A 19,429-nucleotide genomic window follows, 5' to 3' on the forward strand; every position below is an offset into this window, starting at 1 on the left:
AAACTCCCTAAAACACTGTTGATTGCTTTCTGAAAGGAATGGCGTCTGGAGGAAGCCTGAGGCTGGCACTTGGAAGAGTGAAGCCCACACCCACTGCCGAGCTGTTTTAAATTGGGTAGAATGAGAGCAATCAAGAACACAGGGGGAAAAGCTGTGTAGGCTGGTGGGGTGGAAGGGATTATCTAATAGGTCTTTCTAGCCTTTGAGTTTTGAGTATTCAGTCACTTGAGGCATGTTGCTCCAAGGTTTTTCCAATTGATGCATCAGTGCTGTTTCTCAGAATAAATACATTAGTTATTTATTTCATTTAGGAAGCTCATTTTCTGCATAAGGATACATAATAGTACTACATCCGGTGAAGACTATTTTGATTTTCCTCTTATGTCAGATATTTCCGTTCTTGATCAGTGGCTGGAAGGCAATGAGGATTCTGTAGGATTATCAGAAGGTAAGACACACAATTCACACAGGCTGAGGCACAGTGAGCAAATATACAGGTAACGAAAGAAATACAAACTAACTAATACAAACTACCTATTAAAACTGCAAAAATACTGAAAGTGATAGTACTCCCCAATGCTGAGAACAGTGTGCTAATCTGGCCCACTGCCAGCAATAGTGTAAATAAGTACAATGCATTTCGAAAGAAATTTGGCAATGTTTCAAGAGTCATTAAAAGGCCTGTACCGTTTAACTCAGTAATTACATGCCTAAGAATATAAAAAGCTCTATGCTTAAGGAAGCTCACTGCATTATTACATGGTGACAAACCTGAAAGAGTTGAAATGCTTATCAGGTTGGGCGGGGAGGTCATTACATAAACTATGGTCTAGGAACTCAGTGGGGTAATACACAGACCTCAGGACTCTGGGCAATATGTTAATTATGACAAGCAAAATAACAAATTAAATGTACTTTAAGTATGTAAAGGGATCAAGACCCAGAGGAAACAGAAAAATGTTAAATAATTTGTTAAGATACTGGAATGGTGGGTGATTTCTCTTTTGTGTTTTGCTATTACAATGTCCATTTTTTTTTAGAGTACTTCCAAAATGACTGCTTAAACAAAAAAACTCCACACTGCTCACCACGACCGGCTTACGTTTTCCATGCTTCTTCCACGGTGCGTCTCCTCTCAATTATCTCCCTCCGCAGCTTTACCATCTCCCTTTGAATCTCCTCCTCCTCTTTCTTGGCCTCCAGAGCCTTCTTTCTCTTCTCTTCTTGCACCAAATACTGAGCCTCTAACAACGCTGATTTTTTCAGGGTCTTTTCAATTCTCTGGCGCTCTAGTTCTTTCTCACGTCTTAGGCGATTTTCTTTTACCTTAAAGGGAATACAACAAGGGTGAAATGCAGCCTTTCAAGTAGAAAAGGATATGCAAAAGCTTAGAATACATTTTCAAGTTCACAATATGCCCAGTTTGAAACATTCTGGCCCAGAAGCCCACTGTTTATCAGAAAAATAGGAAGAATTCATGTTCACTGGGTACAAACCAATTCAAAAGTCTAGATGAAGTCAGGTAGGAGGACTCCCAAAGAGTCTCGGAAGGATTTGCATCACGGAAAAGTTGAAAATCTAATGGGTCAGATGCCACATTCTGGATGCTTACTTAGTAATAATTTCTGACCCCTAAAGTTTTCCAAGATATACACTACTGCTGTTCATTTAGGCCCGGTCTGCAGGCTGATTATAATTTAAGAAAGAATATGGATATTTGGGGGAGGCTACATTGTGAAGGATAGAACAGTGATAAACTGCTTTAAGAACACCACACACTTTATTAAAAAAAAATTTTTTTTTATTTGAGAGAGTGAACGAGAGCGAGTGGGGGAGAAGGGTAGAAGGAGGGAGAGAGAGAATCTTAAGCAGCTCCAGTCTCAGCATGGAGTCATACGCAGGGCTCAATCCATGACCTGAGCCCAAATCAAGAGCTGGATGCTCAACCAACTGAACCACCCAGGCGCCCCCTACCCTTTATTCATTTTTATCATTATTTAAATATATCAATGACTCTGGCTCTTATTTGGAAATCAAAACCATGAATTTCACAGGTATTTCTAAATAAGCACGGTCAATTTTTCAAGCATACTGATTCTGTAGAGGCTTGGCTAACTGTAAGTACGGGAGTGCTCCTTCCCTCCTAGGTCACTTACCTTTACCCTCACCTTACTCTCCACTTATGAGAAGACTTCCAGATATTGGCAATCTCTTATTAAACCTTCTCTCCTCCCTTTTTTCACAAACCCAAAAGGATCATACTTCTACCCATTTTTCTAATATCTCCAGTGCTGATTAGGCACATCTTAATAATTTAAAACAATCAGAAATTCAGAGTTATAAAAAGGTAGCATAAAATGTATATGCAATTATTTTAGTTCAGTCTTAGTTCTGGACATGTGGAAAAGACCTGGTCATTCTGATTTCCTAAAGTTCCCCTACAAAGAGTGGAGATGCATCTTTTTCCTATAACCCACTATTTATTCCCTTTGAAGAAAAGAAAGTTCCCATATGCCTTTCTAATTCAAAACAGCTGAACTAGATTTAATTCAGATCTGTCCTCCCTTTCAAATTATAATCACAAAATGAGTGAATTTTTCAGTTGTCTGGAAGAGAATTATCATTATAACACTCACTAGAATATTCATGATATTAATATATTGATGTCACAGTTCAAAAACCAAATTCAAGCAAAACCAATCTACATATTTATAATAGAAAATATCACATACAAACTAATATAAAGTTTAGTTCACCACTCCATTGTTCAAAATCAATTGTTCTCTTTTTTGGTTTTCTTAAATTGTTTCCTGTTCTCAGTTTATGAGCATTATTTTTCTTCTGAAGTTCTTATATTTTATTTTTATTCTTTCTAACCAAACCACAGATGGCACCCTTTTTCATAATAAAGCCTAAGTCTTTATTTAAGCTTATTAAATGTGCTACACAAAGATTGCTTCCTGTTACCCATTTTAATTTTGTTTTTCCCTCCCACCTGCTTATGTCTCATCTCCATGGTAAGGCGAGGATCCTTCTGCTGCTGCTTGTCTTGGTTTCCATTCATTCCAAGATCTTCCAACATTCCAGAATCCACCACTTCTTTATGGAGCAGATGGTCTATAAATTTTTGAACAGTGGTACTTTCCTCTTCTTCCTCCAAATAGCCACATAACTCTGGGGGAGACAGAGCAAGAACAAAAAAAGGGAAAAAAAATTTAGTACAATTTCCATATTTAAATAAATAACCTTGGTATAATAAAAATATAAAGCTGTGGGTGTTTAATAAACAGTAACTGATAATGCCAATTGGGTGAGTACAGCCCTCAGCAATTAACTACCTTCAGCTGAGAGGAAAAATGACGAATCTTCCCTCCCCAAGTCACTAAAGATTCCTTCATTGCCAAACGTAAAAGATACTATTTCAGTCTAAACATCCTTGAAGACTTTATTGCTTCTTTTTTACATTTTTTTATTTTAAGTAAGCTCCACGTCCAACATGGGGCTCGAACTCCCGACCTTGAGGTTAAGAGTGATGTGCTCCACCGACTGTGCCAGCCAACTGCCCCGTCCATTGCTTTTTTTTTTTTAAATGGTTGTACTGAGGTATAATTGACATACAATAAACTGTAAATATTTAAAGCCTACCATAAGTTTTGACATATACATCTACCAGTAAAACCATCACTAAAACCAAGATAAGGAACATGTCTGTCAGCTCCAAAAGGATCCTCATGCTGATTTGCAAGCTCTTCCTCCCACTCCTCCCCACGTTCTCTGTCTCATCCCAGGCAGCCACAGACCTGCTTTCTCACACTATAAATTTACATTTTCTGGAATTTTGTATTAATTAAATCATACACTCTGTACTTTTTTCGTCAGCCTTCTTTTACTCAGCATAATTATTTTTGAGATTCATGTTATAGCAATAGTTTATCACTTTTTATTGCTGATTAGTATTCCACTGTATGGGTATACCATGATTTGTTCATTTATTCAGGGATAGACATTTGGGTTGTTTCCAGATCTTGGCTATTACAAATAAAGTTGTTATAAACATGTGTGTACAAGTTTTTGTATGAACATATGCTTTCTTTTCTCTTGGGAAAATGCCTAGGAGTGGAATGGCTTGATCGTATAAGTATCTGTTTAACTTTTTAAAAAACTGTCAAACTGTTTTCCAGAGTGGTTATACAATTTCACATAATCATCAGCAGTACAGGAATGTTCCAGTTACTCCACATCCTCACCAATACTTGGTGTCATCAGTCTTCGGATACAAGCCATTTTATTAGGTATGTACTGGTTACTCAAAGTAGTTCTAATTTGCATTTTCTTGATGGCTAGGGATAGTGAACATCGTTCTTGTTGATGTTCTGTTTAGTTCCATACATTATTGAAAATGGGGTATGAGGTTTCCAAATAATTTGGAGAATTGTTGAATTATCTATTTCTCCCTTCAACTTTGTCAGTTTTTGCTTCATATATTTTGGGGCTTTTTTGTTAGGTGTATGTATGTTTATACTTGTCCCTTTATCGTTATAAAACTCCCTTCTTTGTCCCTAGTAACAATTTTTTTTTTTTTTTTGCGAGAGAGCAAGCACGAGTGGGGGAGGGGCAGAAGGCGAGGGAGAGAGAGACTCTTAAGCAGGCTCCATGCCCCGTGCAGAGCCTGATGCAGGGCTCCATCTCACTACCATGAGATCATGACCTGAGCCTGAAATCGAGTCAGACACTTAACCAACTGAGCCACCCAGTCATCCCTCTAATAACAATTTTTTTAAATTTATTTTTGAGAGAGAGAGAGAGAGAAAGAGAGAAAGCATGGGAGAGGCAGAGAGAGAGAAAGAGAGAGAGGGAGAGAGAAAATCCCAAGTAGGCTCTGCACTGCCAGTACATAGCCTGATGCGGGGCTTGAATTCACAAACTGTGAGATCATGCCCTGAACCGAAATCAAGAGCCAGAGGCTTAACCAACTGAGCCACCCAGGTGCCCCAACAATTTTTTTATCTTAAAGTCTATTTTTTCTGATATTACTAAGTTGTTCTCACTTTCTTTTGGTTACTAATTGCACAGTATATCTTTTTCCAGAATTTTACTTTCAATCTATTTGTGTCTTTGAATCTAAATTGTGTAACTTGGAGACAGCATATAGTTCATATTTTAAAATCTTCGTCTTTTATTTGGAGTATTTAATCCATTTACATTAGGTGTAATTCCTGACAAGATATGATTATATTTGTCATTTTGGTATTTGTTTTTTGTACATCTTATGTAAATGACCTTTGTTAGGTTGAAATTTACCTTCTATTACTAATTTGCTGAGAGTTTTTATTAGGATTGGATGTTAGATTTTGTTAAGTACTTCTGTGTCTATTGAGATAATCACATTAATCAATATTTTTGGTAATAACCTCTTTAATGGCTCCATAATATCTTTGTTCAGTTTTGATCTAAAAAATGAGGAAAACAAAACACTCTACAAGCAAAAGATGTGTGAGGGATGGTATGATACTAGATGAAAATTGCCAGTCTAAGAAATATAACTATATCTATTAGCACCATATGAAAGGAAGGAATAGTTTCACTATATTCCATATATGCTTCAGAATAAATATGAAGTATGGAAATGCCTCACTTTAGTAATGACATTAATTAGAAAACATCCAGAAGGTGGCAACCAGGATAATGAGATTTAGAAATGATGTGACATAAAGAACTGTTGAGAGAACTGGTGTATTTAAGCTAGGAACATTGAAGTATATGAGATCAGATATGATTATATCACCCACAAAACAAACAAACAAACAACATTTTTCTTGGGAAAGGGAACATGATATTATTTTCTGTTGTACTAAAGGGTAAAAGTTATAGAGGACAAATTCCCAAGAGAGAATGTGTGAGGAGTAGAGCCTCACAACAGCTGAAATGGGCTCCTCCTATCCTGGGAGCTGTACTGGCAGAGGTTTTTTTTGTTTTGTTTTGTTTTTAATATTTTTTAAAAATGTTTATCTCTTTTTGAGAGAGAGAGAGAGACAGAGTGCAAGTGAGGGAGGGGCAGAGAGAGAGGGAGACACAGAATTGGAAACAGGCTCCAGGCTCTGAGCTTTCAGCACAGAGCCTGACACAGGGCTTGAACTCACAAACCGTGAGATCATGACCTGAACCGAAGTTGGACACTCAACCGACTGAGCCACCCAGGCATTCCTCTACTGGCAGAGATTATATCACTCCATGTTAGGGATACTATAGAAGGATCTCTGTCTGAGGGGGTGAAGAGGAGAGATCACATTAGCTGATCTTGAAGGATTCCTCTAACGTTAAGAGCTCATGACTTTGTGATTCCTGGGCTGGGGATTTTGTTGATTTTGTAGAGCCCTAAACAAGAAAAATGCCGCCAGGTGAGTTTACCCAGGGTGTCTGAGTCACACATGAGGATCTGCCACCACCATCACCAGGCCTACCTTTATGCTGAAGAAAATAATATCAAATTCTGAGTACATTTGAGGAACCCTCACAAACTGGCTCTGTGCACAAGCAATAAGCTCTCTTATAAAGATATATGAAGCATTTCATAAATATAAAATGATAAAGGAATGTTTAGGGGTTTCTGGGTGGCTCAGTCAGTTAAGTGTCTTGATCTTGGCTCAGATCATGATCTTGCAGTTCATTAGATTGAGCCCTGTGTCAGGCTCTGCGATGACAGTTGGGATTCTCCCTGGCCCTCTTTCTTTGCCTCCCACCCCGGCTTGTGTGCACTCTCTCTCTCTCTCTGTCTCTCTCTGTCTCTCTCTCTCAAAAATAGAAAAATTTTTAAAAATGATACAAGACTGTTTAAATGTAGCCCCTATCAAAGTAAGGAGTCATTCAACAATACATGGGAAGACACTCAAATAGCATGCATTGCTATTATAATCAAAAGAAGAATTACAAACAATGCTTTTAATTTGAAAAACACCATGAATTTACTGAGGATATAGGTAAGTAATTTAAATTGAACCAAGAAAAATTAAAGCTAATTATAAAACTAAGCAAAAACACAGAAAAGTCAAATAATATATCATGTATTATTCCAAACAATTAAAAAGATTTCTTAGATACATTTATTAGATGTTAAAGCTTAAAACAATCAGACAAGTTCTTACCATCAAACCTGTCATATTTCGAATGCCCAGTGGCTTCCGGCACAGAAGGGATATTTGATACCGTGTCTTTAGCATCTTCACCATCACTTGCTAGTTCTTGCTTAAGTTTGGTGTCTAACCAGTCATTGACTAGCTCCTGAGCTATCAGTGAAACAAAAAATCTTTTTAATATTTCAATTACTTCAGAGACTTTTTTTATTCACTGTTTTCATTCATTCAGTAAATATTAATTGAGCATCTAACGTGTCAAGTACTGCACTAGATGCTGTGAATAGAGCAGCAAACAAAACAGGACAAATAAAACCTATCACCAATGAAGTTTACATTCTAATTGGAGAAGAGAGACAATAAGTAAATCAGAAAAACAGAGCAGGAAGAGGAGAAATGATGTACAAGAAATGGAAGGTAGGTATTGATAGTTTTAAACTGGGGGGAAGGGGTCAAAGAAGGCCTCCTTGAGAAGACATTTGGGCAAAGAAGAGAAGAAAGTGAAGGAGTGAGCCATATGGACATGTAAGGCAATATTATTCCATGTAGAGGGAAAGCAAGTGCAAAGGCCCCACGGAAGAGAATGTCTAGAGTATTGGAGAAATAGCAAGGAGGCAGTGTAGAAAGGAGTGAGTGAAGGGGGAATGTAGGAGACGACGTAAAGAGGTAACATGGGGATCAGGTTTAGAGCAGTAGTTCTAGACCAGGGGTGATCCTGCCCCCGAGTAGACATTTGGCAATGTCTACAGCCATTTTTGGTTATCACAACTGGGGTAACAGAGGCCAGGTATGCTGCTAAACATCCAACAATGCACAGGACAGCCCCCACAAAAAAAATTAGCTGGCCCAAAACATCCATAGTGCTGAGGCTGAAAATCCCTTGCATAGAAGTAGGCGACACCAATTCAAAGACAATTGCAATAATCTAGGAAAAAAGTGATAGGAGCCCGGACCTAGAGTGAAAGTATTAAAAATGGTCCAATTTTAGAAAGTAATGCTTTGAGGTGGAATTGGTTTGCCGATATATGATATGGGAATTGAGAGAAAGAAATCTATAAGGTTTTTGGCCTAAGCAACTGTAAAAATGGAGATGCCATTTACTGAGACAAGGAAGGCCAAGGGCAAAGCAGGTTTGGAGAGAAGATCAGGGATTCAGTTTTAGACTAGTTTGGTTTGAAATGCTTATGAGACATACAAACAAGAAATGTCAAATAAGAATGTCAAAGAGGCATTGGCTAGATCACTCTCGATTTCAGGGAAGAGGTCCAAGACGAAGAAATAAGTGTGGGTGTTGCCAGCATACGGACAGTATTTAAAGCCATAGAAGTGGACAAGATCGCCGAAGGAGGAAGATGGATAGAGGACTGGTTCCAGGAATAAGCTCTGAACACCTCCAGTGTTTAGGGGCTAAAGAGCTGAAGCAGAAGCAGGAAAGCAGACGAGGAAGGAGAGGCCCATTGAGGTAACAGGAAAATCAAACAGTGTGACATCCTGGCAGCCAAGTTCCTACTGATATTCAGAAAATCTTCTTAAATGGATAGGTATGGGAGAAAATGTCTACTTTAGCATGACCTTCATAACTATCATCATTATCAGACAGCTCTATGGGTAGGTCAGAGAGCTTTCAAAAAGGAAAAGTATATATTTCACCACTATCTTCATCGTTATTACCATTATCACACAGCTCTGAGAGAATGAAATGTTTATTACATGAAATGATGCCAAAAGGCATTTAATACAGCTAGCAATGCATATCATATAAAACAGAAAAAAATGAATCAAGGTAGTAGAAACTAAGTGTGAAAAGTATACTCGTAACAAGTATCACTGGCTTTCAGAGGCAGGAAGAGAAAGGGGACAGATATTTACTGAGTAACCCTGTGTACAGTAATACATGCAGTTATGTGTATAATAATTTATGTGTAGACTAACTCAGATCTGCTAAATGTCATTCATTAGTAAACAGGGGTTTAGTATGAAGTGCCCCAAAAGAAAAAAGAAAGGGAACTTCTCTTAGAGGGTTCAACTGTAGGAATACCTCATGTTGGATCAGAGGCTCTAAGGCTACATTAAGCAGAATTTCTCAAAGAATGTTCCTCAGAACATTGGTTCTTATTGAATATTAACAGATGGTTGATGAGAAAAGAAAAAAGGATATAAACCTTTGAAAACCATGTTCTGTCCATATACTAGGACTTTCTAATGTGTAGCACTAATTCTTCAAGATATGAATATGGATTTCAGGATAAAAAGAGTTTCATGGTAAAGGGAGCTTGGGAAATGGGGTAAGTAAACACTATTTTGTGCATTCCTACTAGTGGATTAGGAGATAGGGTGGGCAAGATGTAGCCTTGCCAATTTCTGAATCAATCTCCTTTCTCCATCTCCAAAACTACCAACCACCAAGATCAAGTGCCATTACTGCTCACCTAGACCACTGCAACAGCCTCCCACTTGTCTCCCTTTTCCCTCCTTTTCTTCCTTATGATCCATTCTTCATATAATTCAAATACTGTGCTGCTAAACCTCTGCTTAAAACCCTTCAATGTCTTCTCATACTCAGAATAAAGTCTAAATTCTTTTCCCAGGCCTATAAGAGCCCTATGTAATATGTCTTCTGCTCACTCCTGCAAGCTCATCTTCATTGGGAAGCTCCGGCCACACTGCTCTTCCTTCAGTTCCTTAAGCACACCAAGCTTGTCTGTACTTCAACTCTTGATGCTGCCTTTCCCTCTGTCTGGGATGCCCTTCCTCCATCACCAGTTGGCTGGCTCCTTCTTATTATTCAGGTGAAAACTGGAATGATTTATCATTACCTAATAATTCTTTCAGTTTTCTTTATTCTCACACTAAAACATATACCCCATGAAAGCAAGGGCTTTGCCTCTCTTGTTCATAACCTGTTCCTCCAGTATCTAAAATAGTACCTGGCTCAGAGTACTAATTGTATATATATATATTGACATGTATATAATATATAAAATAAATATATATTTTGTTACAAATGTATAAATTTTCATTATAAATAAATTATATAGATATACAAATAATCATACATATAAAGGAATAATTATATATATGTTTTTTGAACGAAGACATAATCTGAATAAATGGAGACATAGATAATCCAAATGGAAGCTGGCTTCCAGGAGATGGCCACTCTGACTTTCCTCCTACCTCTGTGGCCTCTCCTTTCCAGTCTTCTTTGCTGGTTCCTCCTGATCTCTTCATCCCTAAGTGCTGGAGTTTCTCAGAGCATGAGAAACTAAAATACTAAATTCCAGAGGAGTAAATGCTTTGGGAAGGTAGGGAGGTTAGATCAGTTTTAGACTCTCTTCATAAGGAATAAAGTGGATTTACAAACTAGCGGTCAAATGATCTCATAATACTAGATGAAGTTATCATGCTGCCCTCTGTGTGACAGGACTAATACCTTACAGCACTCACTAGTTAGCTGTGCCATCAAACTGCCTCTGAATGTGGTTCTATTTCAGGAGACAAAATGGGCCTTAAATAGAGCACTACTTGTAATACTGGAGTTTACTCCAGAGTAGATTAGTTTCAGGAAGATAGAAAGACACAAAAATTAACAGCAAGAGAAAGAAAAGTTTCCATTCTGTACTTTGAAATGCATTACAGGTTATGCTTTAATAAACTGTATTCTAAAGAACTGTTAACATTGCAGCAAAAAATGTATTCTCTTACCTTCTGCATAGACTTCATCATGATCCTCTATTTGCTCAGGTGTTTCCAAATCTATGATATGGCTCCAAAGCCTTCTGGATAAATCAGAATTTCTAGCAGAGAATGCTTTTGAAACTGCAAATTTTGAGGCTTTCTCCACCCTCTTCAATATAACAGAAAAAAGAAATCCATTAAGATGACAACAACTTTGTCCAGGGCTAAAGAATTTTTCTCCTCCTCATGAAACTGATTTTCTACCAACTACTAAAATACTTCCATTTTTCCATTTTTGAAGGAACTCTGAGGTGTAAACACCCCAAATAATTTCATTTTTTAAACATGAAATTAACTACAATATTTTGCCAAATTTTAACAGGTATTCACAATGCTTATATTTGAACAAAAGATTATTTAGACTGTAGATAATTTTTGTTTAGAGCATTAGTGATGGGATCCTGACACCTGGATATTTTATTTCAAATAAAAAATAGAATATTTTATTAGCTCCAACGCCACTAGGATTTGCATATGAATATGAACCAGAGGCAGAGTAGCTATACTTCCTTAAATTACTACCCTTGAAATGAACCTCCCATCATATGTTAAACAAACTATCGGCTCAATAAAATTGGGATAGAACCACTGAACGGTAGTCATCCAGAATGTTTTAATTCAACAGTAAAACGTGGCCCAATTCATGGGATTGGTGGAGGTGGGCAAACTGTGTTCATATTTTCATTTATCTGCACAACAAAAAATAATTTATTTTACAACTAAATCCCTGACCTTCCCCCTCCCCACAGACTTGTTTTCCTCCACACCTGGTAGTAACAATTCCACTTTTTTAGTTTTCAGGATGAAAACCGTGTAGTCCTTCTTGAACATAGTCTCTCCCTCTTACCCCACATCCAATTGGTCAGGAAATCTGTTGACTCTATTTTCAAACTATATCCAGGATCTGACCCCTTCTGGTCACCTCTACTGCTATCACCTGGTCCAAGGCACTGCAATTTCCTGACAGGTTTTCTGTGATAGTCTCCCATCACAGCAGATAGTTCCTTTAAAATGAAAGCCATAACATAACTCCACTCAAAATTCTTAAATTGTTCTTGGGGCGCCTGGGCGGCTCAGTCGGTTGAGCATCTGACTTCAGCTTGGGTCGTGATCTCGCGGTTTGTGGGTTCGAGCTCCACATCAGGCTCTGTGCTGACAGCTCGGAGCCTGGAGCCTGCTGTGGATTCTGTGTCTCCCTCTCTTTCTGCCCCTCCCCCACTCGTGCTCTCTCTGAAATAAACATTAAAAAAAAAAAAACCTCTTCAATTGTTCTGTATTTTACTCAGAATAAAAGTCAAAGTCCTTCCAATGCGCTTCATGGTCCTGTACCATCAGGCCCTTGGTGAGCTCTCCAACCTTCTTGTTTGCTACATCCCATTGCTCACTCAACTTCAGCCACACTGATCTTCTGGTTCATTCCTCTTCACATATGCCAAGCATGGTCCCACCTCAGGGCCTTTGCACTTGTTTCCCCTCTGCTGAACTGCTCTCCCTCGATAGCCAAACAACTCTTTCCCTTGCCTCCTCAAGTCTTTACTCAAATATCACCTTCATCCTAAGTCCTTCTCGAACTACACTACATGAAAGGAAGGTAACCACCCTCCTTGTGGCTCTCCCTATTCTCCTTCTCTGCTCTTTCTCTGTAGCACTTATGACCTTATATTTTACCATTTATTGTCTCCCCTAAGTAGAATGTGAGCAGACATTTTTGTCCTTTTCATGCATGAAACCTCCAGTACATGTAACAGATGCCCCATAAATGTTTGTTGAAAAAAGGAATACATGCAGGATTTATTTTAAAAAGCTAAACTTTCCCAAAGTTTATATTGTTGCCTGACCTATTTTGGAAATGATTTTTCCTCTGGCTCTTCATGGAAAAACTGGTAGTACCTCTGCCAAAATTTGCCAGGGACTTTACCTTTTAAATTCTCAAGGATTTCATATATTAAGTTTGAATTAGAAACAGAGGAATAAAACTGAAAAGCCAAAGGTAATTTGAAAAAGATGTGGAAAATAGAACACACAGGAAAAGATAGGAATCAGAAGAAAACACGATCTAATCAGGGTTAAAATAAAGAAAATATCATTCACTCATTATGAGGTCACTCGGGAGAGATCTGTTTCCCACATTATTTCTTGGTCTCTGATGTGCCCAAATTTATGATGGTCAATATGCCATTCAGTAGATGGTCACAATTCGCTGGACATATAGTCCTTCCCTTTAAGGTTTTAACATTCTAAGACAGCATGATGAATTTCACATATTCTGTAGGTGTGTATATGCTATATACATATATATGTAAATAATGTGCAAATAAAATAGATCAACTTTCAGTTTTTAAACCAACATTCACAAACAAAAAGTAAACAAACCCAGATCGTAGACTCAGTTCCTCGGGGTATGAATGAAAGAAAGAACTCTGTATGGTATGTCATCTCATGTGAGTTAGAATTTGTATAGATTCTTATCAAAGGAGGTAGAGAACTTGGACATAGGGAAGACTGATTTGGGTACTAAAGAAAGGCACAGACCGATAACTTACAAGGAAGGGAGTAAAGAGAAATGTCTGCTCAGCTCTGACAAAGCAAGTGTTTGGGATATCACTTAAAATGAAAATTTGGGGAAAAAATAGATGATACTAAGGATTAGAAATTGTCTGTATTCCTTGTTTAAAATTTTTTTTTTCAACGTTTTTTTTATTTTTGGGACAGAGAGAGACAGAGCATGAACGGGGGAGGGGCAGAGAGAGAGGGAGACACAGAATCGGAAACAGGCTCCAGGCTCTGAGCCATCAGCCCAGAGCCCGACGCGGGGCTCGAACTCACGGACTGCGAGATCGTGACCTGGCTGAAGTCGGATGCTTAACCGACTGCGCCACCCAGGCGCCCCTGTATTCCTTGTTTAAAATATTACATCTTTACCATTTCTTTCGAAATAAATATGTGAGAAATGCAAGAGGTTTATCTTAAGTTATATTTCACTAAAACAAACAGTGTCAACTTAACAACCTCTTAAGTAAGTTGGTTGAAGGACTGAAGGCGAGCTTCGTTCCTACTACCTTAGTGGACGTTAAGGGGAAAACAAAACTAAAAGTGACTTTTCAGAGAGTTCACTTTCATCTACCTACCTATCTATTTATTGTTTCATATGCCATGTGTGCAAGAAAAAACTCATAGTTCTAAAGTAACGCAGGGTGATTACATAGAAAACCTGAAAACCTGAACAGAGTTACTTGAATAGTAAAGTTACTCAGTAATTATGTTACATGCAAGTATATAATTTGTAAAGGAACTATCTCAATTATTCCCATGATCTTATAAATGCTCAATATGAGCTCCTCATGTCCCACAGCACACATCAATCCCATTGTCCACCCAATGGCAGAAACAACAGCTACAATGGACTCCAATTTCCTCAACGTTGGGAGGTACAAGCACAAGGTTCTTAATATACCCTCAAGTACAAACTGCATGTTTATATATAATAGTTTCAGGAGTAAGATATTTTTGAAACTGCCCAATTCTTTTTTCATCACTCTGTATATAAGCAAAAGCTTGATGCTGTTTCTGTTGTGTATGAATGCCAAAATAATTCCAAAGAAAAAAGTATTAGATAAAATGGGATTAGGTGGTTGAGGTGGGTGAGGGGAAGCTATTCACTGAGAGGTGCATCTCAAGCTGAGCTTTAAGGGAAGGATCTGGATTGACCCCCCCCCCCCCCACACACACACACAGACCAGAGAGGAATGATATTCCAGGCTGGTGGGTGGGGGGGGAGATCAGTGTAAGTCAAAGTGAAGGTAAGATAGATGGGAAGGAGACCAGCCTGACAGGAGTCACACAGAGTATCAGCAAAGGGGCTGTTACAGGTTGACTGATATTACAGGTACATTGACAGAGAGACTTAAACACCCATCTAGAATTTACAGAGTTTCATTGGATGGCGTGCAGAATCACTGAAGGTTCAAGAATAGAGAATCAATGAAAATGTTTAGAAAGCTTAAGTATCAAAGTAACAGAATGCACAGGAGTAAAAAGATGAGTCAGTGTATCAAATCAGGATGATAAATTATAAATCATAGTGAACTGTTGGCATTTTGGGTGAGCTCCCCTAGAACTCACAGTTCTACTCAAGCATCTGCCTGATTCTAAGTGACTTCAACATCTCTGAGGAAGACTCACCAACATTTCAGCCTCAGGGTTTGCTTGATCTCTATTCCAATGGCCTTCCCCTCAACTGTACTTCAGCAACCTAGACATGGTCATCCTGCACTACATCACGCAGAATTTTCCACTGTTCAGCCCCAAAGCTGATAACCCCTTTCCCCTAATCAGCCTCCCATCCATTCGCCTCTTTTGCTCCCCCTCCTCCACTAGATTGGTGTAGCACCTAAACAAGTCCTTAGTCACTATATGTCTTCTCCTCCCAACTTAGGAGTCCTTTAAAAGGTCCTCTCCTTCCTACTCTGCATGGATATTCAGCTACTGTCTTACATGAGCCTCAAATCTCTTGTATCTTTGTCTCTCCAATGAGAATTTTTAAGTCTGGATCAATCTGATCTGTCAATTTTTGGTATCACATAAGATTTTAGTTACCTGCTTTAGCCAAGTCCCCAGTGCTGCCTGGTGATCTTTTCTGTTCTGAAGAAAGCCCTTTCTCAAACTTCACTATGCTCCACACCCTTTCCAGATACCTCTTCCCCCTTCTTCCATGTAACAAGGTCTAAGCTGATTTTGAGACGGTGGTCCACTTAAGGGGGTTTGAAGTCTTAGGTCCGGAGGTTGTAACTGTTTAGGGTACATCGAGAGTTGGGATACAGTAGGGAACAAAATTAGAGAAGAAGACAGGAATGAACAGAAAAATAATAGGAGAAGCAAGAGAAGACTGTTACAAAAAGATAAGGAGAGGATTTCTAGAATAAAAAAAGTGATAACTGTATCAAACAAATCTTACAAAGTTTGAGAATGAAAAAGATAACAGAGGATTGATCAGGAAGTCATTTATAAGAACCATTTCTGTGGTGAGAAACAGAAACAGGGAGGGAAATTACTGTAGACACCAGAGGATAATAAAAATGAAAGGGCAGGGAGTCTAGGCTATACACCCAAAGACACTAGGTAACAACAAGATGTACCACAATCAGAATGGAATGTGGGGTCAAGTAAGGACTTACTGGGGGGTTTTCCTGAGATGGAAGATTTGAGGGCATAACTGAGACAGAGCTACTGCACAAGTTTTAGAAGAATGATAAAAGATCTAACTGATGAAGCTGTCAACTGCATAAAAGAGGAAAATGGTGTAGAAAGTCAGAGCACAATTTTATCCTTCAGTGTCACTTAAATCTTCCCCTCTGGAGGAGACGGTAACTAAATGTGCAACTAAGCCCTGCAGGGGTCTGGCACTGAACTCTCAGCACTGACATGTAAACTAAGTAAGCCTAGTATGAGGCTGAGGAGTGGGCTTCCCAGAGGCTAGCCTCCACAATGGCAGGTCCATTTTAGCTGTCTTCTAAGTCAGACCTTCCGTAGGAGCCAGCAGGCCTTCTCTGGCCCATCTATATTAGTGTCCCCCACCACATGGTTCCATTACATCTTTAATTCTCCCAACAGTTTTAAGTTGTTTCACCCCTGCTGGACTATTAACTCTGGGAAGGCAGAGAGTACCTGCCCCAAGCACTATTTTATCTTCAGTGTCCAACAGAGTGCACTGGTATCTAGAAGGCACTTCATAAATACTGTCTGGATAAATAACATTGATTACATCTAGCCTAGGTTCCATCTGGCCTGGTGCTCATAATGCCTGTCAATTTAGGTAAGTAATAGCTCTTCAAAATACTAACAGGCAGAATGATATTTTCCCAGGAAAATGCTGCATGACTTTGAAACATATGCTGCACAAATGAATTGAGTATGGCAAGTTGCCAAGCTGACACTCAGAGGCAGGCACCTGAAGTAGTTTAATGGTACTTTCAACTTAAATGGTACTTGCATTCAAAAATATACATTTCAGGCCTGGAAGAACGCTCAGAAAGTTACCTAATCCAATCCCCTCATCATAGAATGCTCAAACATATTCTTCATTAGTCTAACATCAAGTGGCCTTTCAGAATCCACTTGAATACCTCCATTGATAGAAAATACGTCTCTTTGGGGTGCCTGGGTGGCTCAGTCGGTTGAGCCTCCGACTTTTGCTCAGGTCATGATCTCCCGGTTCGTGGGTTCGAGCCCCATGTTGGACTCTGTGCTGACAGCTGGGAGCCTGGAGCCTGCTTTGGATTCTGTGTCTCCCTCTCTGCCCCTCCCCTGCTCATGCTCTGTCTCTGTCCCTCTCTCAAAAATAAGTAAACATTAAAAAACAAAAAAGAAAACACATCTCTTTAGGAGAATGCCCTCTCCATGTTTGGATCCCTCCAGTCATTAGAAAATTCTTATGATGCATGCATAGCTTTCACCTAATGCATTGGTCCCATAGGTCAGTGTAACTACAGGACAGTCTTTCCAATGTCTTAGGAAGGCTGCCACATCCTCTCTTACAGCTTCTCCTCTCCTGCTCCTTCAATCTTCTTCACGTGATCCTCACAGCATTTGAAAGAATATGTCTATATTCATTTTCTTGTCATTCACACTTTCATGAGAAGCAACAGAATGAAAAAAAATACTAAAGAATATAAAACTAAAGCAACAGGGGTGCCTGGGTGGCTCAGTCAGTTAAGCATCCGACTTTGGCTCAGGTTGTGATCTCACGGCTTGTGAGTTTGGGCCCTACATCAGGCTCTGTGCTGACAGCTTAAAGCCTGGACCCCCTTCGAATTCTGTGTCTCCCTCTCTCTCTGCTCCTCCCCCACTCATGCTCTATCTCTCTCTCCTTCAAAAATAAATAAAAACATTAAAAAATTTTTTTAAAAAAACACAACTAAGGCAACGTAGTTAACATGAGAATAAAAACTGCAAAATGGAGATTAGTATTCCTTTCCATCTGATTATGTCTGACTCTTAACTCTCTTCCTATCTTAACTGTGCAATATCCTTACCTTAATCCAGTGCTCCACATTGTCAGGGTCAAAGGCAGGCTGTAGATAATATATACAGAATATTAATACACAGCAATAACTTTATCAACTTTGCCTTTTTAATCTATCCTTCTGACTAAAGCATATGGAAAAGTGTCCTTTTTCTTTCCTCAAGGCATTTCATTAGCAAGTTAAGCAAGAAAAGAACACAGAGATGGTCAGAGGAAAAAACACGGAGCCTTCTCTGGGACATCTTCTGTTTTTGTCTCCTGCCTAGGCCCACCTGGAGATTCCGATTTAATTGGTCTGGAATAGGCCCCAGGTGTCAGTATTTTTTTTTTTTAAAGGTCTCCAGAACCAAAAGAGAGGCATGATAGATATGATATTCCTTATAAAAACCCAAACAAGCGCCAATTCATGAGCCAAATCATTCAAATATCATGGAAGCAAATCTGCTTGGAGAAGGGTATGCCCCTTTCCCTGGGCTCCTCTTTTCAAGAATGACCTGTAGCCAGGGGCTTTCCTATCTTACCTACAGCAGGAATATTATTTGGTCCAAAAAGAACTAGGGAGGGGAGGCGGTGCATATCATAAGGGATAAGCAATCTTCTACTGTTTTACAAAGCTGAAAATGAAGTAAAGATCACAAATATTTTTACCCATGTCAGTCAGATATCAATATGAAATTAGAAACCAGACCAGTAAGACACTTCCTTTCTTCACTCTCTGTAACTCTTAGAAGCTTGTAGAATTCCCTCTAATAGTCACTTAACAAATAGAGGTAAGTATTTGCTTTGCTAATAATTCAGGTGGGTCTTTAAATAAAGAAGGGAAGTGGCCCCTGGGTGGCGCAGTCGGTTAAGCGTCCGACTTTAGCCAGGTCACGATCTCGCGGTCCGGGAGTTCGAGCCCCGCGTCCGCGTCGGGCTCTGTGCTGATGATGGCTCAGAGCCTGGAGCCTTGTTTCTGATTCTGTGCCTCCCTCTCTCTCTGCCCCTCCCCCGTTCATGCTCTGTCTCTCTCTGTCCCAAAAATAAATAAACGTTGAAAAAAAAAAATTTTAAATAAAGAAGGGAATATCTCAACTAACATACTGTCACACAGAAGAAGGAAAGGTATAATACTCTCTCACATAATACGTCACCTTCACAGCGCCTCAAGATAACTAATCAACGCAGCTGGACAACTGAGTGGCTTTCTTCACTGCAACAAAGAGCTGATGCTATTAAAACAACTGAACCTCAAGAAGCTCTCGTGCTTTTACGTTTTTATCCTCCAGGCATTTCCAATGAGCACTGGCAGCAAAAATCCTTCCTTTTTGGAGTCTTAAGAAATTGACCCCAATTTTTACCTTTCATCATCAAGTCTATACCAATAACCTATTTGAGATCCAATCTATTGTGAAACTACTACATTACAATATGAGCAGACTCTGTTTCCAAGTCTAATGCTCCTACCTCCACCCTCCCGTATTCTGGGCAAGATATTCACCAAGTGGACTACGTCCGGTGCATTATTTAGCTAGTATATTTAAAATAAACTGCAAGCTCA

The 19,429-nt window shown here is 39.1% G+C and overlaps 1 protein-coding gene across 4 annotated transcripts in view; it reads right to left on the reverse strand.

Annotated features, from left to right (window-relative positions):
- The window catches only part of CCDC191 (coiled-coil domain containing 191), an 89,786-nt gene that overhangs the window by 69,265 nt on the left and 1,092 nt on the right, over positions 1–19,429 (reverse strand). For 2 of the 4 annotated variants that reach the window (XM_003991658.4, XM_019839735.2), the window contains exons 2-6: positions 17,900–17,938; positions 10,836–10,977; positions 7,143–7,283; positions 2,996–3,174; positions 1,103–1,326 (exon numbers count right to left, since the gene is read on the reverse strand). In XM_003991658.4, the coding sequence (XP_003991707.2) occupies positions 1,103–1,326; positions 2,996–3,174; positions 7,143–7,283; positions 10,836–10,977; positions 17,900–17,938 (725 nt within the window). Of the gene's footprint in view, positions 1–1,102; positions 1,327–2,995; positions 3,175–7,142; positions 7,284–10,835; positions 10,978–17,899; positions 17,939–19,429 lie in introns of those variants that run through there. The other 2 variants (XM_019839737.2, XM_019839736.2) reach the window with 2 other exon arrangements.

The sequence above is a fragment of the Felis catus genome, chromosome C2 (genome assembly GCF_018350175.1).
Source record: "Felis catus isolate Fca126 chromosome C2, F.catus_Fca126_mat1.0, whole genome shotgun sequence".
Lineage (NCBI taxonomy): Eukaryota > Metazoa > Chordata > Mammalia > Carnivora > Felidae > Felis > Felis catus.